Source organism: Platalea leucorodia, assembly GCF_965183815.1.
Source record: "Platalea leucorodia genome assembly, chromosome: 4".
Taxonomy (NCBI): Eukaryota; Metazoa; Chordata; class Aves; order Pelecaniformes; family Threskiornithidae; genus Platalea; species Platalea leucorodia.
The window spans coordinates 8725259-8747924 of NC_138826.1; the positions used below are offsets into that span (position 1 = coordinate 8725259).

Sequence of the window (22666 nt, forward strand, 5' to 3'; positions counted from 1 at the left end):
ATGCTTTTGACTGTGTGTGTTTATTTGCTGTGATGCCCAGTACTTAAAAAAAAAAAAAAAAGAATGTATGAGCATTGACCTAACAAAGTTCTTTAAGCATATACTATGCTTTAAATGTATGAATAGCCTCACTCACTGCAGTAGACTAAAGCATGTGTTTGGAGTTGGGTGTGTGTTTCTAGATGATTGATAAATGATTTTACCTTGGTTGCATAACGTTAGTTACTGTTTTATCAATTTTAGGTAATACTTCACATCAGTCAACTCTTACTATTTCCCCACGGCTTCTGTAAAGATAGTTGTGGGTACCTTCAGGATCTTGTTGCAGCGTAGAAGTATATGTTACAATAAGTGCTATTTTCTGCATACCTTGAGACTGTGAGTAAATGCATATGAACAGCCTTGCCGTCAGTTCAGCAGGCACTTCAGCAGGCAAGGCAGTGCCAGAGCTGTAATGAAAGACAGTTTGGTGCTGTAGAACGAGTTAGTAATGTCTCCTTTGAAGGGAACACACGAGGTCTTACACAGTTTTGAAAAACTCCTATTGATTGATGTGCACTTACGTGAGGTTATAAATGTTTTGGCTGCTGGTTAAATAGCAACAAACTGAATGTAAGTATTTCACAAATGGAGAAAAAATAAGTGGAAAAACATATGTGATTATAAAACAAATTGCAGCCTGTCTTTGGAAGGAGGGAGAATGTGGTCTTTTTTCAGTGTACCTTTACTTCAACCTTCAGGTTTTTCCTTTTCCTTCTCTCCCCTGTTTGACTGTAATTCTTGGCAGACACAGGCTTGCCTTTCCCCTGCATACACACTCCTAGTGGCGTTCGGCTACGGTTTGGTGACCCCACTGCTTCGTTTCCTCGACTCTTATGCTGCAGCTCTGGATCAAATTCCCATCACTCTGCATGGATCACTCTTCTTTGCTCTGTCTGTTAGCCAGATTCATGTGTAAGGAAGGGCATTTCTCTGACCTTAGTATAACCTTGTGATCCTTTCCACACTAACTTCCCTCTTGTCTCTATTTTCACTTTTGATATACAGTCAGATCCTCTGTGGCTATAAATGGGTTTATGCTGCTCTGTTCAGCTACTCCACTTTATATCAGCCTAGGAGCTGGTCTCATATGCCTGAATTTAGGCAAAAATCTACCCTGGGTTCTGCTTGAATAGATTTTTTTTTTAGCTCTGACTGGGCTTTGAGAAAATACCCACCACATGCATTTAGAATTATTTAGGTTGGAAAAGACCCTTAAGATCATCGAGTCCAACCGTTAACCTAACACTACCGCTACCATTTAGAGAGTACTGCTGGCTTGTATTAGGCCCTGCTCTTAATAGGCATTTCTATTTTTTTCCCCTAAGGACAGCGTTATTACCATCATTTTGCCTGTATTGGGACCATGAAAGAAAACTGCAAATGAAGGCGTTGAAATCCTGGCCCTAGTGACTAGAAGCCTCTACTAACTGGAAAGAGGCAAGAGCTTCACCTGAGAAAGTGTCCCAGTCAGGAGCTACCACGCACATGCCTTTGTCTGCAGCTGCTTCTCTCTAGAAAAGATGTCACACAGGAATATTTTTAAAGCTCTGATTGCAAATGGTGAAGTTGGACTTCCCCTCTCTTTCCTTATTGCTCTTTCTGTGACTGAACATTAATACAGGCTGAGAACTTTAGAACTTGCTGAGCAATTGCCGTGTCTAGTTTCCATCAGAAACTCATTGGGAAATGAACATCCAATTCTCTAGGGGCCTTTGAAAATTTCAGCCCATACCACTGAGCATCAATTTTTCTTCATTTAAACTGCACCTTAAGTGTACTTATTCTGGAAAGAGAAAATGTGCCTAGCCGTAATGAAAAATAAAGAAGTATTGTTATTAGCCACAACCTATTTATGGAGTTTCCCACCAGTGACTCAGAATGAATCATTAACGATTCCAAGTGAAAATGATACCCGTCTGTCTCCTCTCTGCTTGCAGCGGGTGTGTGGGATTTAACGTTCTGGTGAAATAGGCAGTGTTTTCTGTTCATGGGCTGTGGGATCCCAACTTCTTCACATTGGAACCATATGTTTGCTGGAACACCTACTCAAAGACTTTAGAGTTGACCAAGTACATTTCTAGCAGCAGGTTAGAAGAAATGACGTGGAGCAGAGCCTTTGCCAGCTGATAATGGCTTAGGGCCTGAGCAGTGGGATTAGGGAGATTTAGGAAAGCTTTTTCCGAGTGGATGAAGGTGGAAATCATTCCACTTCTCATCATACTGTTTCTGCTTTCAGAGCAGTGGAATTGCCCTCTGTACTGAAGTAAATTCATAGACATGTGATTCCCTGCCACCGCTGCTGCTGGTGCAAAAAGGGGCAGATTTTGCTCTGTTTGATTTAGTTGAATGATCTGAAGGGTTCCCAGCACTTTAGAAAATCCTGTTCCTTGTTACTTTGCCAGGTATTAACCCCTTAGATAGAAATTCTCCATGTCAGTTTTCTGCCTTGGTCTGAAGGTCGATTAATTTTCAATTGGTTCAACTGTTTCTGAGAGTGAAATGGAAAAGAAGACTTTTTTTTTTTTTTTTCCCTGCATAATCTTCCTATGTCACATAAATAAGTACCACAGAACAAGGCAATCTTTTTGTGCTTCAGAACAGGGACTTTGGCAGTCGTATACTATGGAAGTGCGTTTTGCTAGCTATCTTTAGAAAAAAACAATCAACATGTGGTTTAATAATGAATGCAGTTGCCTGTGTGATCTTAACTTGGCTCCTGTTTGAGCTGCATTATGATTATGTCAGATAGCATAAAGCAGATTTTTCCGCTGATGCTTTTTTAAGAAAATGTTGCCTGCTAAGTGTTTGTTTCCCATGCTGAAAGTAGGTGTATATGGGGTGAGGGAGGACAGTAATGTGTTTCTTTTTCTTCCATTCTGCTTTTTGTGTGATGGAGAAGTGAGGAGAAGATGAGAATGCTCACAGCTGTTTCTGTGGTACAACTTTCTACTGTCTGACGTGGTTGGCCCCCCCATCCCCCCCAATTCCTGCTGCATTTAATGGTTGTTCCTGTATTCGATGTTCTTATTATTTCCTTAACCATTCTGTGAAAGAAGCCTTGTGTTGCTTTTGCCTTAATACTTTTGTGCTTCTTGGCTCTTCCTGAAGATACCTTCACAATCTTGATAAGATAGGATAGTTTTAGTCACTGTTTTAATGGGTGGTGTTGAGGGAAATGTTTTGATGCCTATAAGATACTTGGGGATTGGGGCAGTCTATTTTTGACAGACTAAAATTTTTACAGCATTTTTGGCATTTAAAACACAAAATCCATCAACTTCAGGTGAGTAGGGAGTGCAACGCAGAGAGCTCAGCATCTGCAGACAAGTCTTCAGAGTTTCAGGTGTCCAGGAAATTAGGCACGTGAAGAGGTGTTCGTGGAACTGGCTTGTCTTGCTTCAGAGAGCATTCTGTGACAGAGGCAGGGATTTAATTGATTTAATTTAATTCTCCGCAGCGGTGTTCAGCTGACTTAAACAGGGACCTGTTTCAAAATGGGGAAAAATATTCCATACAAGTAAGCATGCATGAAGTCTGATTGACAATTGGGTAGGCCATGTTGAGGTTTTGGGTTTTGGTTTGTGGGGTTCTTGGATAATTACTTGTTTTTTGTTTTTTTTTTCTTCTTACAATATTTATTTCATATCTGTGTTTAGTTTGAAAATGTAAGCGTAGTACTGTTTCCTTCTTAATTGTGTGTGGCTTACTTTAAGGAACCTATATTCTTATCAAAGTCAGGGTATGATTATGTCCGTAAAAATTATACAGCTAACTGCAAAATTTATTGAATTGTCTGAAATTAAAATTTCAGTCCTCTTTTCTTGGATGTGAATAAAAACACTTAGTTTTGGTATTATGAGAATTGAAACTAGTATCTTTGGAGAGGAAAGCAGTCTGTGCAATCTGCCGCCAGATTGTTTTTCTCACAATATACTATTTTTTCTGCTGCTCTAAGCATTAGTATCACTTACTGAAGCTCTTTCATTTGTTGGATAGACGATGGGAAGGTGGAGATCCAGGCGTGTCCAATCAGAAGACACCAACTACTATCCTTCTAACACCAGAAAGAAAGTTTCATAGCTTTGGGTATGCAGCAAGAGATTTCTACCACGACTTGGATCCCACTGAATCAAAGCACTGGTTGTATTTTGAAAAGTTTAAGATGAAGCTACATACCACCGGTGTAAGTAATAACCAATGCTCTTGGATAATTGTGCATTTGCTACTCAAGTCATCTTCCTTTGAGCAGCGCTAGATTTTGCCTAAAAATTGTGAACTAGATGTAAAGCAGCTCTATTTCTAAGTTTAGAGAGTAAATAAAGTAAACTAAACTTTTCAGTTAACATTATGATTCATTTTGCTTCTCTTACTCCATTTGGTAAGTGTATTGTGCCAGCCTTCTTTCTAGATCTTAGAAGTTCAATATCTGCTTTGCTTAGATCTTCATGTCCTAATTTTCCTGGGTGAAATTCATAGCTGTCTAGGGAGTCTCCATGAGGTTGGTTTGTTCTTTAAATTTCCTCAGAAAGCAGAAGTAGAATACAAGAGCCATACTGAACTCTAGTGCAGAGGAGCAGATTTACCCAGAGTTCATTGTCAAAACTGCAAGTGCAAATCGTGCTGTTAATTTGACATTATCCCTACTGATTATATTTTTGTCTTTAAACTAAGCCATTTTAGAGTTTTGGGACTTGGCCAGTACTCTCTGTATTGAGGTATTTTCTGGTTTCATGTGTTGGTGGGAAGCCAGAAATCTGTGCTTTTAACTCTTAACTTGGATTAAATATCTTGCATATGCAGCTTTGTTGCAATTAATTACAAATACATTTTTTTGTAATTTGATATTTAATATTTAGTCCATGTTTCTCTCTCTGCCTGCAGTTATTTGTAGACATGATAGGTGTTGAAAAACAAAGTCTAAAATAAGCAGCAAATGTCATGCTCCAGGAAATTCAAGTGATGAGTTAGATCCTCTTCAGAACAATTTTGTCACTTTTTCCTAGCCAGGTGGATAAAGAATTCCCTTCCCTCAAGCAGTGGGAATTAATTTCATGTTTATCTTTTCCTTTTAATAACTTCGGTTATTTTCTTTCATGTAGAACCTTACCATGGAGACAGACCTGACAGCTGCAAATGGCAAAAAAGTCAAAGCACTTGAGATATTTGCTTATGCTCTGCAATTCTTTAAGGAACAGGCATTAAAGGTAAGGTAATGCTTCCTTATCTAGAGTTTCTGTATTTATAACTGGTACAAATGTGAGCTTAATACTGGTAACCTTGCCAAGCTTTGACCTCAGTAGTATTTGATGTAAACAAAGCAAGGCAGCTGTAGAAACTCTAGGCAGGCTGTGGACTCTGGAGAGCTCACAATAGCCTGAAGTGATTTCCCCTTGCACAGGGGAAGCTTGATTCAATAATGGTAAGTGTATCACTGTGATGTAGAGTTCTGAATATCTTCTTATAGCTTAAATATTTTCTACTGCTTTTTTCATGAAAAAACATTGATTTGAAAAGAAAATTTAAAAGTGCAGGAGCTGAAGCTCAGGAATTAAATTTGAGACTGGGTCCTGTCCTCGTCCCCTACACTTCTGCTGCTTGGACGATGGATTGTTCTGTGTTCACGCAAGGTTCTCTCATAGTAAAGGGCTGACACTGTGAAATGCAATAGGATGGGCACCTGCTGATGTCTCCTGCCCCAACCTGACTTTGTTTTCACTGATTAAGCAAAGGGAAGTCGGATGAACTGGATTTATTTTGTAATAGAAAGATTATTAAAAGCTCATTTATAATTTGGTGACTTGAATCTCACTGTTAGTCTGTACAAAGATGACCTGCTGAGGTGTACAAGCTGGCTAACCTGGTGGAAATAGTGTAATTATGCCAGTGCAATGGTCTGTAAAGGCCACTTGATTGCACTGAGAGCTTCAGTGTATTACCCTATGTGGCATTCTGCACCGGCACAGATATATAGCCTCCATTACCCAAACCAACTCAGGTACCTTTGCACAACACTTCTTTATTCTGTTTTACACAGTTAAACTGTAGCGTGTGTGCCAAAGAGCCGCAATTAGGCTATGGTATTTTGGCCCTGTGCTGACCCTTTGTAGGGGTGAATTTAATGTTGTGCTGTGAGATTTTATTTGGTTGCCCTGATCCTGAATGCACGTTTATGCAGAAAATCTAACAAGCATTAGGGAGAACCAAAAAGTAAGACAGACATCTGTTACAGGTTTAGTTTGTAAATTCATACTGTGTTCTGATGGACTGCCTCCGCTTATGTTGCCTTTTCTTTTTTTTTTTTTGCCTTTTTTTTTTTTCCCTACTGTAGCTGGTGTTGGTAGGGAAAATGCATTTTATTTTCCATTTCCCATTTGAAATGTTGCAATACTTGTTTCTTGCAATATTCTTCTTGGGTTACAAGATTGTTTTTCGTATTCTCCTGTGAAATACGTGTCCCCAGTAAACAGTTTTTGAGATTTAAAATCTTATGTAAACAGTCAAATGTGAGTTAAGTACACATTGGCTTCAAATGCACCACTATAATGTCAACGTAAGCATAGTAGTTGCTGGGTCAAATCAGAATATTCATCCAAGCAAGCATTGTTTAAAATAGCCTTGTTGTTAAAAACTAACCTACTTTTTTGAATGGGTTTAATTTATTCTCTGTGAGATCTCAGTCTGTTCTTTATGGCTACAGAGAAACAATCCTACTGTTACAACTCAAATTCCTCATCTTGTCAAAGACTTACTTAACTAGATTTTGGGGTTGATTGTGGAGTCACAGACATGAACCTGTACGTAGTCTGGGGAAGTTCTTTGCGAATATGAATGCTGTTGGGTACAATCCCATATATTTGCTGTGCTGCCTGTTCAGAGCTACATCCTTTCTTGAAGTTAATAAATAAATCCCTGTGATTTGTGAGTGCATGCTGAAACTAATTAGACAAGCGGTGTCAATGAACTGTTACTTTGGACTATAATCCGCCCGTTCCTAGTGCCCTGTGCAGTATAAAGGTACCACTTTTCTAGCATAGCTAAACAAACACAACACCTTGGCATAGCACATGCAGAAACATTTTTTTATATTCTAAAGGCCCGTTGTTCACCTTTCTGAACCTTTCCCTGTTTGGATGGAGATTTAGGTGGGACATATGGTAATGACATTTTACTTGGAACCTTTCCCAAAACATGTCAGTATATCACCTAATTTGCAAATGCAATACAGACTTTCCTTTTTTTAAGGGGGAAAAAAAGACAATAAAAGAACTAAACTAGTCTTGAATGTTTGCTTAAAGCAGAATTTTCAAGGAACAATCAGTCATTTTTTTTTTTAAAGGTTTAACTGTAACTTCTGCTTGTTAACTGAGTTGTAAAAATATGATTTAAAGGTAAGTGGTGTATAAAGAAGTCATTGAAAAATCCAGATTGTAAAACATAATGTTCATCAGTGATACCTCAAATATTTTTCTATGTGTTAACCAAGATGTAAGTGTGAATTCTTCAAAGTAATAGCAAATCCTGCACTGTGGCTAAGAACATACATAAATGTTTTGTAATACTCAGCAGTGCATGAGCTGCTTTTGGAAAAACTAACTTTTCTATTTCATGTTAAGCAGTAAACTTTTCCTTTAGAAGGCATAAACCCTAATCCCAGCTTTTGGCACAGTAAAGCATTCTTGACAGGTTGGCAATAATTCTGATTTGTAGCATAGATGTAACAGGAAAAAAATTGAAGAGAGAAAGTTACTGTTACTGGAGCCAGCAGAAAATAATGTTTTCTTATAAAGTTGACACCCATCATTTTGCATTCACCTCTATTTTCCTTTTATTTAGGAGCTCAGTGACCAAGGAGGCTCGGACTTTGAAAACACTGAAGTAAGATGGGTCATTACAGTGCCTGCTATTTGGAAGCAGCCTGCAAAGCAGTTTATGAGACAAGCTGCCTACAAGGTAAGATTACAGGCTGAAAGTAGAAATGCCCCTGTAAAGCTCTGGTTGACAGGCTAAATGATAAACTGTATTTGGGATGATTAGCTCTAGTATAAACTGTATGAAAATGGTCTAGAAAAGAGTCAGACTAGAAACATTGAAAGAGAAATTAACTCTACCAGGCAGTAGCTTTAAGTCGTACGTATTCAGCTCTTAAATGCCTTTTTCTTTCTATTTACTTTGATATATTGCTGTCCCTCACTGCAGACTGATGTTTTAGTCATCTTGTACACTGTATTCTTGCTGAATTCGGTGCACATGGAACAGACGCAGTTTTGAGACCCAAGGGAAAGCTGATTTTAAAATATTGGATGCAGTTTTGTTTTGTTATTTTCTTTAGGTCATCACAGACTTTTACAGTAGGGGGAAAAAAAAAGAAAAAGGGAAGAGGAGGGAAAGCAAAAAGCCTCCTTGGTGGGACTTTTTTTCCAGTTCCCATTTTCCCACAGTAGGAATGAAAGGACTGTGAACCAGATAGTCTGGATATAAAATTAAATTCAAACATTATTTTCACTAGTAAGAGGTTTATCTGCATTTAACCCTTTCCCCCTAACCCCCCCAAATGTGCACTTTCCATATGCATGTTCTTTATTTCAAATTCAGTTTGCGTCTTTGATACACGAGATGTACACATTCTTCTTTTCATCAGGATATTAATTTTTTGTTTTGTTTTATTTATTTTTTGGTGAGAGACTTGCGTAATCCATTGGCAGCAGCTATGCGATGCACAGTTTGTAAAATATCTAGTAGTTCATGAGTAATTTGCAGAGTGCTCCTGGGAAGCACCCAGATTTTTCTACTCTGTTTCTAACTATCTCTAATGTTGAGCAACATTTTTCTTAACAGTCTTTATTGTGGGATTGCTAATGCTAGTGCCAGAAGCAAAACACTCTTAAAGTTCTGATGGAAGGACACGGTTGTAGGTAAATCTGAAACACTAGAGACCCATTCATTATCTTTGTATATTGTTGTCTGCCTGCTGTCTGTGTGCATGTGTGCTCGTGAACCGGGAGCTGTGTAAGGAGCAGGGCAGGGGAAGGTAGATCTCTTGGCGTTTCTCATTTGTGGCACAATGGAATGTTGTTAATTAGTGTCTGTGTCTGTGGTTGTGTCTGTGATTGTGTACTTTTATCGGCAAGCTTGATAAATAGCAAGGACTGACAAGGCTTTTAACTTGGGGTGTGCGACCAATTGCAGGAAAGCGTAAGAGTTTAGGGAAATAATTGATGTTTACTTGACACACACGGTTGATTTTTCTTTTTTTTAAGTAATGGGGATGAACAAAGAAGTGCAGAAAACTGAGAGTTCTGCATTGCCATTCAGTCTTTCAGATTCCTATTGCTGGATCCAACATGTTCCTCAAACCAGTATGTACAGACGGATCAGAAGTTGCAGCCCTTGTTGCTAGCTATTGGAACATCCAGGCATCATGAAAATGAGAGCTTGTTGTCGTAAGAGTAATCGGGGCATCGAGTAGAGAAAAGTGTGAAAAGGCAGTGGTAGAAACTTTGTTACTGGAAACACACTGAGGTACAACCACTAGTCTAAGATGAGTGTTAACTAGTGGGAAATGTTAATGAACTGTGGAAATCTGCTTGAGTAATCGGTGGCAAGTGATGTGGCTCTAAGAGAACAAAAATATTAACGCTTCAGTCATTGGATCACAACATAAAGCCCAGCCTTTCTGGAATGGTTAAGTGGTTGTCTAGACAAAGCTAAATATTGCATGGAATTACTAAAATCAAGTAAAAAGTGTTGTAGATCTGCATCTGCACTCAACATCCATCAGCTTTTGTACAGCCTACAATCTTAATGCCTCTCTGCCATCCCCTCATCTCTGTTTTGCCTTAAACAAAATATTGCTAACCTGGAAATCTTAATCTGCCCAAGGGCTCCCACGATGCCCCCTTCCAGCTGCTGCGCTGCTTTCTCATTTGAACGAGTAATCTGGGTGTTCCCTTCAGCTCACAGTTCTTCCTCTCTCTTTCAAGCTCCTGCTAATTCTGTCTGCATGACAGCTTTTCCTGTCTGTACATACTGCTGAGCTTTCATCAAAGCTGTCACTGATTTTGCATCTCGGTTACTGCAGCATCATTTCCTTGGCTTTGGCAACTGTGATCTGGCCTGTTTTGCATCCTTTCAGAATGCTACCACTAAAGGGTTTCGTAGCCTCACATTTGACAGGGAATCAACCTAGATTTGACTCCTTCATCTGTGTCATCTCGGAGATAAGCTGCATGTCCTGCACATGAACATCTGTAATGCTAACTCATTTTCCTCCTCTGAAACCCTCTCTAAAATGCTGTTTTTGTCACGCCTACAAAAACTTAGCCATGATTTACCTATCGATATGTGAAAACTGCTCCTCACTGCTTCTTGCTGTTACCCTGCTGGCCCCATTTGTATTCATCTATTGTACTTTTTGTATTCTTAACTCTTTTTATATTTGAGTTGTTACCTCTTTGAAGCAGGTATTTGTTTATTCTTACTTGTCTTGCTCACTGGGGCCTCCTGAGGGACTAAGCCTGGTCGGCTGTAGAGAGCTGCATGTCCTTATAACCTTGCTTTGCTGAATCAAAATTACTTTCTTCCTGAATAACAGTCCAGAGATGCTTCTTCCTGTCCCTCATGCTTAATTCCTGCATATCCAGAGATAGTTTGAAAGCTGTGTGACACCTGTTGAGGTCCCGTCTCATGTGGAGAGAGCTCTGTGGCAAGAGCACAGCGTCATCTCTGTAGGACCCACTTTGGCTTAAGTTTCCTTTCCCAAAGCGTGTCTGCTGGGGTTAGTGTGCATTGCATCTGTGTTCGTTACATCCTGAATAATGACTCTTAGGATGCATCACTCAGGTTTCGCATTGTCCCACCCAGCGACATATAAGGCATCAAAAATAGCATTAACTTTTTTTGTTTCTGTGTCCTAGTTGTTCCATTTCAAATTCTTTGCTTTGGTGTAGTTCTGTCAGAAGTGCTGTAGTTACCAATATTAGAAGGAATCCCATTCTCATGAAGAACTCGCATTGTGAGTAATAAATTCAAACTGCTGATATATTTTCTTATTTTGGAGACTTTGGCAACGTGGTCTGGTTGGACAGCATGTGGGAGGACTCCGTCCCACTCATGTGGGTGGGACCTGCCCTTATTCTCGTCCTTGCAGAAGCAGCCAAATGCAACTACCTGCACGGGGTCCGAGTTTTAGATCCCAGTACGAAAAGGTGGCTTAGGTGTGGAGGCAAGCCGCTTCCCACTCCTGAACATCGCCTGGCATCTACAGCCTCATCAGAATGGCTTGTGAACATGGACACAAAACCAGGATCCCACCTCTGTGTCGTCTGAGTTTGTATAGACACAAGAAAATTCAGTGTTTTGTTAGTCTTGTATTACTGATGACAAAAAAAAAAAAAAAATTGCATGTCCACTAATGAAAAGGTGAAACTCTCAAAGGATTCAAGACTATTTGTGTAGAAATCCATTGAATCTAGGTAGGTGTGAATAGTTGGTTCAGCCTTAACAGCACTTTGCTGTCTTAATATATTACTATAAGCAGCACTTTTAATCCGTTATCCAAATGAAATTCAGGCACGGTAGATTGTTATTAAAGGAACACAAGACCCAATATTCTTGGCTGAGTGTTTCTTTTTAGTAAAGGCATTCTTCCAGCTCATCTTTCAATACAAATTCTTTAGGCACAGTAAGTGCAGAGCAGAATCTGCAAGCTGGAATTCCTTGAACATGCCAATAAGAATAAGGTTTTAAGGAAGAGTTTGGAGTGTGACAGGAGTATGTGAATGCAGAAGCTATAACATAAGAAAATAAAACATGGCACACCAAATACACTCAGGGCAGAGCAAAGGAAAGGGAAGGATAGTGCATTTTTGTAAACTTGCCCGAAATATTCAGTAACCTTACAAACACCAGTAGGCTGGTCTACTTAGAGATATGGAGGGTTCTTTTCTTTTAATATGAACTGTTGGTTTTGAAATGGAGTTCTAGAGCTCTGAAGTAGATTTATATTCCAATTACAAATAGCAAATAAAATTGTTTGCATGGTAAGCTCATATAAACAGAGAGGCAATCTAGGTTATAGGATTAAGCATGTAAGCCTGGAATTCCAGAGGCTTTCTTTAACCGGCTCTTATACTGAATATTTATTCATATTTTCACATCAGTTTCATATGACGTGGAATGCACAGGATGAGAATTATTTAACACATTGTGTTCCAGGGTTACGTTACATTACATTGATCACTACTACCCTGCTCTGTAGAAACCTTCAGAGAAAAGTAAACAAATCTGGCGAAAGAGTAATGTGACAGCACATAAAATCCCTTGCTAATGAAAACATGATGTGATGTATGTTTGATTTTAAAAAGAAGACTGGAGAGACTTAACCAGATTGATAGCTGTGAAACTGAGGTACACTTATGCTTTGTAAGTATTTTCTTTGGTACATCAGCCACATGCAACTGAAATTTATTTGTCTAGGCACAGTGTAACAGACTCCTGCTATAAACTACATAAAAAGGCAATGATGTTCAGGCATAAGCAGCACTGGGAAGTTGGTGATTTGTTTGAAACAGTACTTGCTGGTGGAGGCAGACGAGGCAGAAATGTGTTAGTACGTCAACCATCCTGATTATTTGTAGCTTCTGGGGTTCTCTTGAGTCCATGCTTTCACTTTTGTGATGTTAAGATCTTTTTAATCATAAGGATTAAAATGTTTATTAAGTTATATGTTAGGGAGGATTCTGCGTCTTGTAGCTATGTTTAATTAGGAAAGGATAACTAATTGAGGAGTGAAGATTACAGAGTGGGAACTCAGCACAGTGGGAAATGTGTACTGATTGATCTCAGTTTACACATTTTAATTACCCGGCCAGGTTCACATGAAAGCAGAGGCAGTTGACAAAGCCATCTGCTAATCCAGTTCTGTACATTCCTGTTTGTCCACTTCTGTGGCACTAGTTGGAATACTTGGAGGTTTTCTTTTTATTTTGCTAAGCAAGTAAAACAGGAGGTTTTCGTACCATTGTAGGGAAGAGTAGGTAGATGGATCTGTGCCTGTCTTATAAAGCTGTGGAACGTGTTTCTCACAAGCTTAGAAATTTCCTGAAAGGGCACTGGAACCAACAGAAATAGCCAAAAATTAGAATCTTCCCTCTGCCTGGAGGAAAGACTATGCTAGATGAGATTTTCCAGCCAAAAGAAGAAAATGACAGTCTGAAAGGCTTTAAACGACAATCAGGAGGAGTGGGGGGAGTGATACAAGTCCACAAACAAATATAAATCAGTGTGGACAAGTTCTAAAAAAAAAAATAGTGGGTAGGATAGTTTGTAATAAGTTCATAGAAAGGACAACGGAGGAGGATAATAGATCGGTCTAAAAGACATCTTAGATGCCAGTATTCAATAAGAAAGACGGAGAAAAGAAATACAATCTGAAAGTGGAAGTATAGTGAAAAATATTAAGGCAAAATCAGAAAGCCCAAGGTACAACATAAGATGCAACTAACAGAAAGTAGCAAGCATATAGTTTTCTTGGTGAAACTGATCTCAGTCAGGGCCACTTGTGTCTCTTTAATAAAATCAGCCTGAGCCATAAGGGCCTACAATGAGGATATTTTGAAACAAAGGGAAGGGGAGAGCCTGAGACGCTAGGAGAATACCTAAATAGGAAGAGAGTCAGGCTTTGCTGTTGTGGTAACTGGTGCATGCCTACGGTACAAAAAGCATTTCTAGAACAATACAACATAAAAAATTGAGAAGCTTATGAGAATTTAATGGCTTCATTTCTCTAATGCACGCTTGTCATAAAACTTGCAACTAATGCCCTCCTGCACCTTGGGGGATATAATGTAATGCAGCAAAAAATTCTCGGTAATGCCACTTGGAGCTAAGCTTTCATTTACTGCACAAATGTGATCTGTGGCAAACGTCACTTGGGAGTGAGCTGCAGCAACATCACCCTAGTGGAAATATGGACTCAATGCCACTGTGGTCCCACTTACCATCAACCTGTCAACAAACATAACCTCTCCCTTAGCATGTTATTGTTCAGCAATACATGAGTCAGATTTAGTAATGCTAATTTGGATTTATTTGTGATCCCAATACCTGTGAAAATTTTGGAGGAATGAAGGGGCAGGGGCACAACAAAACAAGCAATTTGGAGATTTTATGTAGCCTGTTGTGCAAAGAAAAAAGTTGATGATTTCAGAGTCTTGTGGTTGTTTCTTACCTTATAAGGGATCCAAGATTATTCCCCTTAGAAAATTGTGTCTACGTATCTGGGATTACTTCTGAGACCAAAACATGATAGACTAGATGTGATGTCCTAAGTAAGGTCTGCTGCAATTGTTGATAGTCTATTCTGTCTCACAAATACAAGAAATCCTTTTCTCTCTCATGATGACCCAGAAAGCTTGTGCCTTGCCTGTGTGTAGCAAGAAATGATCTTTCTTTCTTATCAGTGGTTCACAAAAGCTTTTTGAGGAATAGGCACAGGTAGACTGCAGAACCTTCTCCGTGCATTGTAAACAAAAGTGGTTTTAATGCTGCTTCGTAATTGGTAGCCAATGGTCATATTTCAGATATTTCCTTCCTTAAGTTCCACATTCCTTCTTCAAGGCCTGCTCATCAGCACATGCTACAACACTGATTTCCAAACCACTCTGCTCAGGCATTTGCTCTTGGATTCATCCATCTCACTGTTATAACCCATGAGTGTCGCTTCTCCGCAAACTACAGAGCTCTCCTGTAGAAAAGTGAAGTGTAATTGGAAGAGGACATTTTTGGATATAACATAGCAACAGGAATAATCCTCTCATCCTGCCCCAAGGAGAAAGTAGTACTTCTATATCTCTGTTTCTGTCTGAAAAGCAGCCACTTCTAGAAATTCAGTTCCAGTGGGCATCTTCTAAAGGCAGTGGAGAACAGACAGCCCTACCGAGGGTACATGAGCCCTCATTTTCTGTCTTAAGGACAGCAGAATCTTCTCCAATGGGAGAGATTCAGGGCAGACTGCCATACAGTGCAAAATGGCAACTGAATTTTCACACCACTCCTCCCAGTAGTTGCAAAAGGCAGCTGAAATACTTTTTGTTTCCACTGAAAGCGTTATATGGGTGCACCTCCTGATGATGCAGGCTCCAGTACAGGGGAAAAGAGAGAAGGCAGGAGGCTTATGACAGGGATATAGGCTCTGTGACTGCATCAGAAAGCATTCAGAGAGCAGCATGTGTGAAGTGTTGAGTGCTGTTTTGTGCTGCTGGGAGATGTGGCAGCCCTTGCCCATCTCTGTGCAGTCTGTTGAAAACAGCTGTGAACTCTCAGTGAGCCAACACTGTGGCTGTGGCTGGTGCAGATCTGAGCCCAAGCTCATGAGCTTGCTGAAGTATGTGCATGAAGAGGGGATTCAAAGACTGAGGGGGTAAAACAGGCAGTGGTATGTGGCAGTTCCTCCTGACCCTCTTCCCAGACCCTCCCATGGGTGCAATACACACTCTTTCCTACACTTTTATCTCTTTGATTTCCATCTCTTACCTTTGCCAAGACAGAACACTGATTTTTTTTTCCTTCCATGTTAGCCCTCAGGTCCACAGGGCCCTGTAAAACCCTGAAATCACCTCCATTGGGAAGTTCAAGGCCAGGCTGGATGGGGCTTTGAGCAACCTGGTCTTGTGGAATGTGTCTCTGCCCATGGTTGGGGGGTTGGAACCAGATGATCTTTAAGGTCCCTTCCAACTCAAACCATTCTATGGTTCTATAATTCAGCATGAATAGTATCTTCCCTTGAGAAGTAAACAAATGACCAACAGTTCTTCAAAAATTAAAGATGTATTTTTTCAATGAAAGCATAACTTTAGCATAAACAGCTTGTGCACATTTCTGGGTGATTTGCCCATCTTCTGCATGGGCAGTCTGACAGTTGTAAAATAGTTCAAGATTGTCCCAAGGCCTTTTTCTTTGAGTCGTAGAACATGTCTGCTAGGGGTTAAGGTGACGTTCCCCTGTCAGAGCTGTCACAGTACAGTTTTAAATGATAAATTTCCTCAGGTTTTTGAACTAAGATAAACCAGTTAAAGGACTTCCTCTGACTGGGAGAGGAGGGTGACATTCTGGAAGGCTTCACACAGAGGAACCCTTTTTGTCAGCATTGTTGTTTTCTGCAAGAAGCCCTATTTACCTTAGCATTTGGACCAAAGGTATAATCTTAATTCTTGTAACATTTATACAGGGAGTACTGTATTCTTTCAATATTCTCCAATTCTATGGTGTCACATATAGGGATTCGACAATATTTTCTGTTCTCTGTCCTGTCATTGCTCCTGCTGCCCAGGAGACCTTCATGTTTCCCTGAGTAATACTTCATAGCGCTCAGGAGCCCTTGAGATTACCTGCTTCTCTTCCTTCTCTGGATTCCATTATGCATTTTAGGAGTTTCAAAGGTTTGTATTATATCCTATGTTTAGTAAATTTTATTGTTTTATAAATTAAAAAGGAAATTATAATACAAAATCCAGAAGACCTGATGAGTATGGGGTTTAATAATAGAATCAAACAGTGCTTACAGTCCCAAAGAATTCCAAGTTCAGGTTGAAAATACAAAGACTAGATTATAAAAATAATGTATAAAATATAAAGTGTAGAAATGCACAGGTAAAGCAATTTGTACGCTTAGCTGGATAACAGCAACCCCAGGAAAAATAAATTGAGGCAGTCTGACCGTGCTTAGCAAAGGCATTTATCTCAATAAGACAGCCCAGCCATCTATAACAAATTGGTTCATCTAATCAGTGACCACACAAATGCAGCAATTCTGGCTGTAGCCAATGCAACTCCACAAAATTCATTATTCAGACTGTGCTGAAAGGAAAAGTCATGCTTCGTTACAGTTCCAGGTGCCACATTTATCTTCTTGCTTTTCAGAATGGGATGATGCCACAGTTTCTAAACAGCCATTAGGAGGGAGCAATGTTACAGGCTGTACGTTATTTCTTATCATAGGAGTAACTTTATGGGTAGGTTAGTAAACAGAAATGAAGTATCAAATGGATTCTGCTTTGGTCCAAAACAGCTTGCTAAGTAGCATGACCAGGTATGTGTACGACAGATAGCCAGCTTGATTATTCAGAGTCCAAGCACCTCCCGTTCCAATAAACTCCAGCAATAACTCCATTGTAAACCTTGGTATTGAGTTGGATACTCAGAAATTGATGTGTTTGCTTTAGTGGATTGTTTCACAAAGTTTGGTCTAAGTGACTTGCAAAATGTTATACGGGAAGGTTGCAGCAGGGCTGAATGCAAAAGAATTTAGCTTCAAGTCCAGGTCTGCTATTTGTATTCTCATGCTTTTAAGCACAAGACCATTTTTCTCCACAACCAAATACAGGAAAAGGAATTAATTAGGAATTGAATTTCCCTCTCTGACAAGACACTGGACTGAGGCAGATTTTTTTTTTTTTGGTGCAGATTGTATTAGTGTTGTAAACTCAACTTGTGCATCCTTGATGCATTAAACATTGCTTTCCCTATACTGAATTGCTTTTTAAAGTGATTGATGGCTGATGTTTAAGACTAAAGGACTGCTTAGGACTGTTGTGCTCTTTATATTTTCAGATTTTAAAAGTGTACCTTTGAGATTAAAAAAAAAACCCACGCGTACTGTGACAAATGTTGCCTTTTGATCCCAAGACACCTAAATAAAAGTTCTGATTGCAAAGATGACTGAACTCCATACAGAAACCTGTGAGGCCCTGGATGACTGCAGGCTTGTTACAGTGAGTCTGGTACTGCTGTTCTACACGATGGGCTCCCTTTTGCTGATACAGGCAAGGATTTGACGTGCCATTCACAAAGACAAGGAATGAGTGTGTAGGTCTTTGGTGTTTAGGAAAGATTCCTATTAGCACTTCTGGTCTTTCTCAGTGTATAATACCTGTACCATTTTAGAATCATGGAAGCATTCATTGGAAGCGTTTGCTGGAGATCATCTAGTCTGACCTTCCCTTTGAAGCAGGGGTTATTGCCAAGACCAGCTCAGCAATGACTTTGTTTAGGCAAGTTTTAAATATCTCCAAGGACAGAGATGCCTCTCTGGGCAGCTGTTCCAGTGCTGCATCACCTTCCTAGTAAAAAGCGTTTTTTGTGATATCCAGTTTGAACTCTACACGCTGCAATATGTGGCTGTTGCCCCTTGTTATACCTCCTGGCAAGACTGCGAAATGTTGTGTTCTGCTATCTTTGTAACTGCCCTTCAGATAGCTGCAGGCAGCTACTAGATTGCTCCTTGGCCGCCTCTTTACCAGACTAAACAAACCCAGCTCCCTCAGTCTCTCTTACAGAACGTGTTCGCTAGCAGCCCTCCTTGAACCCTCTCTACTTTCTCCATGTCTGTCTTGAACTGAGGGGAGCAAAAGTGTTCGGTTGGTAACCTGTACAGAGCTCGTTCTGTAGCCATTACTCATGGAAATTAGCAGTCGTGAATACTTACACTGAGCAATAACAAGGAAGTAAGTGCTGTAGTAGAGGGCTGTAAGTGATTCCGGTGGTTTCTTTGGAATTTATAATAATAATAATAGTTTGCACAATTATTACATATTTTCATCCCAGCTTTTTGAAGTTGGTATCCAAGAGTTTCTTCCGCCATAAAACTAAGTCTAGTTATAACTAAAATGCTCATCTAAACCTCTTGCCCCTTCAACATATACAGTCATGCATAAACTCTTAAATGGGGAGAAGCGTTGCTATTAACCGGAATTAATTTATATCTTGTCTGGTGAAGTTCACCAAACCAGCTATATGGGTGCAACTGTGAGGTACCTTATTCTCATCTGTCCTGATTTCCTGCAGGTTAGAATATTTCACCTAAAAACTCCCTTCACAGGAGTTCATAGCTTGTGAGTTCTACCTTTGAAGTGTGAGCAGCAGTAGTTCAGCCTACATGAAGGTTGTAGGAAGGCTGTGATTTTCTGTGGGTTAGTTACTTTGTATGAGCTTCTGGTACGGGCAAGCCCTGGGAATTCAAAAAGCACTGCAAAGCCTATGCTCTGGTATTTTTAAAAGCAAGGAAAAATTGTATAAATATATAGTAACAGTATCTACTTCATCGTGGCAGAAGGGAAGCTATCTGGGGTCTCAAAGAGAGGTCTCAGGATAATCCCAAAGTCCTAGGGGCAATTTAAAGGCCGATTTTTACACTGGGGTTCATCCTTCTATGTCTTTCTTGTTACTTAATCACTTGTGCTAGTGCAAAGTGAATAAATGAAAACTATTACAGGGGTCTCTTAACTTCCAGTTTTGTGCCCCCTCCACTAAACCGATGGCTTTTCCACTTTTCATCTTTCATAATTTCTATTTCCCTTGTCTGCAAAATGAAGTTACTACTATTTTACCATAGCCTGAGATTTCATTTATGCTCTCTCAAGCGGTTTTCTCACAGAGAGATGAGTATCTTTGTCCTGTCACTTAACTGTACAGATGGGGAAGCTGACACTGAAGGAATTCTGCAGCTATGATAATTATCCACTGTGTTCTCATTTGTGAAATGCAAAGTATCAGTGGCACCCAATCAGAATAGGATGAAGGGCAGCCTGTGCAGCAAACCTAATTTTAGCTCAACAGGCAACAACAGTGTGAAAATGTATGCATTTATGTGTATCTATTATGTATATGCATGTATGTGTAGCAAATGTTGTTTAAGAGAAAGCAAAAAGCTCTTGGTTCTGTAAAGTAAAAAGTGCCTCTGTGACATTGTAGATGTCAGATCTTTGCAGGATCAACCACCACCCAAACATTGTGTTGACTTAAAAAAAAAAAAAAAGGAAAAGAAAGATGTTAATTCTCAGTTTTCATCTGTGCTCTTAAATCCTGACGATGAATTTTTGAAAGGAGGGGAGCACCCAGCAGCTCTTCCTCCCGCCTTTGGCAAACCGAGCCTCTTTGCTGTGGTCACTAGGAGGAATCCGGGTGCCTTTGAAAATCCTGTTTGTTTTGTGGCCGTTGAGCAATTTTAAGAATCTGTCTTTGAACAGATAAGTGGACTGAGCTAAATGGGCTGTCTGACCTCGCTCTGTTGTATTTATTCGCAATATTTATTGTACTGTGGTACTCTTCATCACTCTGAAGACTAATGGCAAAGTGTATGTGACAGCGCAGTGATTTTCAAACATTTTTTGTGAAAGCTTCTTAAGTCTCAAGGCTGAAGATCTAGCAAAACTGCATGCGCTGTGCTTTTTATGCAGCTTTGTGATATCCACTAGCCCCAGTCCCTGCCAGCCCAGTTCCCCCTTACGCGCCTCTTTGTGATAATGCTAAGAGTCTTTTCCCATGTTGCTCATCTTCGTTCCTGGCATGCTCTGCCTCTGTAATTAGATCTCGGTCGTTTATTTGTGACATCCCAGTTTGATGCCATAGAACTGGAGAAAGTGCTAGCTAGTGCAAAAGGAGGAGGATTAGAGAAGAGCTCACTTACCAAGGCACTAAGTGGATGGTGTTATCATGAATCTGTTAACACAATGAACTGATTAGTTTAAACAGTGTAAATTTCACAAGGCACTTAATTTCCAACTGCTGTTTTGTGTTGCCTTGATTCAGTCACACAATACTTTCTTCATGCGGGCTGTGTGGTGCTTAACTTGCAATCATGGCTTTCCTATTGTTACTAATTATAATAAATATCTTGGAAAATAGAAAACTGTTGATGTTAATTCACAGCTTCTGTTTTTTTGGCTGAATGATGTTGTTCTGCAGAGCTTCATTTCCTAATAAACGACATTATCTTTACGGAGATATTTCATGGAATCCAATTTTTAAAATTTATCTCTGATGCCTGCAAATGCAGCATTAGTGCTAAAACAGGTTTAAAAGGTTCTTCCTACCTCCCAGAAGAATGGATCATTACATGGATCATTACAGTCATCTGGTCTGCAGTGTTGCTTCAGAAGTGATTAAAGCAAAGCAGTTGGTGGAGGTGGCAAACTGTGAAAGCAGAACGGGGACCCAAGGCTGTGGTGGAGCTGTGATGTAGCCGTCCCTGCAGCTTCTGCACGTGCTATGTGCCACATGCAGAAATGGAAGCTTGCTGTTTGGCGAAGGGTAGCATTTGGCTGGGACATTGAACTGGAGTTCTGGGGTTGTGGAGTGAATTCCCACCTTATCGTGGGTTCCTGCACAACATCAGCCAAGGCTTTTAAGTCTCTGTGGCTTGTTTTTCCAACTGTCTAATGAGGGTGGTTCTTCTCTTGCACGTGTTTATCTGTTTAGTCTATTTATGCTACATTTTTGTATCTGGAAATGTCTTATTAATTGTGAATGCAGTGCCTATGGCACTGACACAGTACTGAATCAGGTCTTAGATGACTACAAAATTTATCAAAGCAGTAAATTAGAATTTATCCAATCAGACCTCATTCTTAGTTTGTTTCTCTTTCTGAAAGATTGAATTTAACTGCCATGAAAGTAATATAGTATATTACGCTACACTTAGTTTGCAAAAGTTTTGCCTTTAGTGGCTTTCAATTCATAAAGGACAAAGACACTAGTATACATATTTTACAGGTAGGTAATCTGAGCTAGTAAGGAGTACAGAGTCTGCCAGAATCATCTCATGGGTTAGTACTACAACAGAAAGTAAAATTCACTTCTGAGTATAAGTACAGTTCTTATCCAGAGAAAATGCACTTTTTAAAATTTGTGAGTATATGTTGGAATAAGTTACTTATTCCATTTGACCGAGAGTGATGTAGCAAATGTTACTAAATGGGTAAAAAATGGGTCTCCATCAGATTGTTTTCTGTAATTCAGAGAACCGTCCTGAACTACTCCCTGGACCAAAGTGGAATCAAGGGGTCAGAGTGGCCTCTGTGCTCTTCTTGCAGTGGTGAAGACCACCACTCTGCAAGTTAATGTGAGCATTAGCACTGAAGTAGGCCCAGCTGCAGTTTGCTCTGACCCTGACTCTAGATTCTAGTGAAATAGGGGTCAAGAGCAGACTGCCTGCACAGATCTGATTAATCCTAAATCTGTGTAGTACTCCTTTGTACCTCCATAATTTGCTGTATGTACTGACTCTTAACCATTTCTTTTATTACTTTTTGGACCTTTTTCAGAGTCTGTGTTAAGATTAATATATATTTTCACCATATTTTTACCATAAGGAATATGCTGATTTTATAATATTAAGTACAGCTGCATCTTAACAGGATGAGGCTTTTTTGCCTAACATAACACTGGGGTGCAAGAGCCATCTCAATATAATCTTATGGAAGTGTGGGATAAAATGCACCTCATCCTTTATTTTATTTATTTATTGTTTTCGTCTCCTCACTGCCCCCCCCCCCCCATGCTGCAGAACACCATTAGGGCAGATCCCTCTGCTATCGGTCGTCTTAGAGTCTGCCTGCATGGGGCTGTTTTGGTCCCGTGAGCTGCTGCTGTCCCTCCTAGCTTGGCAGGGTAGCTCCGCTAGCCTGTGGAGCAGCCGTGGGGCTGGTCTGCTATAGACTATTCTTCCTCCACACAACCTCAAGGACATAAAAGTCTAATTATTGTACATACAAACTTAACACAAATACTTTCCTTTTGGACAGAAAAAAGTTCTTGGAAAGTCTGCACAAGACAGGGCCCTGTTCTGATC

At 39.9% G+C, this 22666-nt stretch overlaps 1 protein-coding gene across 1 annotated transcript in view; it reads left to right on the forward strand.

Annotated features, from left to right (window-relative positions):
- HSPA12A (heat shock protein family A (Hsp70) member 12A) overlaps nt 1–22666 on the forward strand; it is a 60924-nt gene that overhangs the window by 19920 nt on the left and 18338 nt on the right. Inside the window, exons 4-6 of the mRNA XM_082309239.1 lie at nt 4039–4225; nt 5142–5246; nt 7876–7992. Of these exons, the coding sequence (XP_082165365.1) occupies nt 4039–4225; nt 5142–5246; nt 7876–7992 (409 nt within the window). The remainder of the gene's footprint in view (nt 1–4038; nt 4226–5141; nt 5247–7875; nt 7993–22666) is intronic.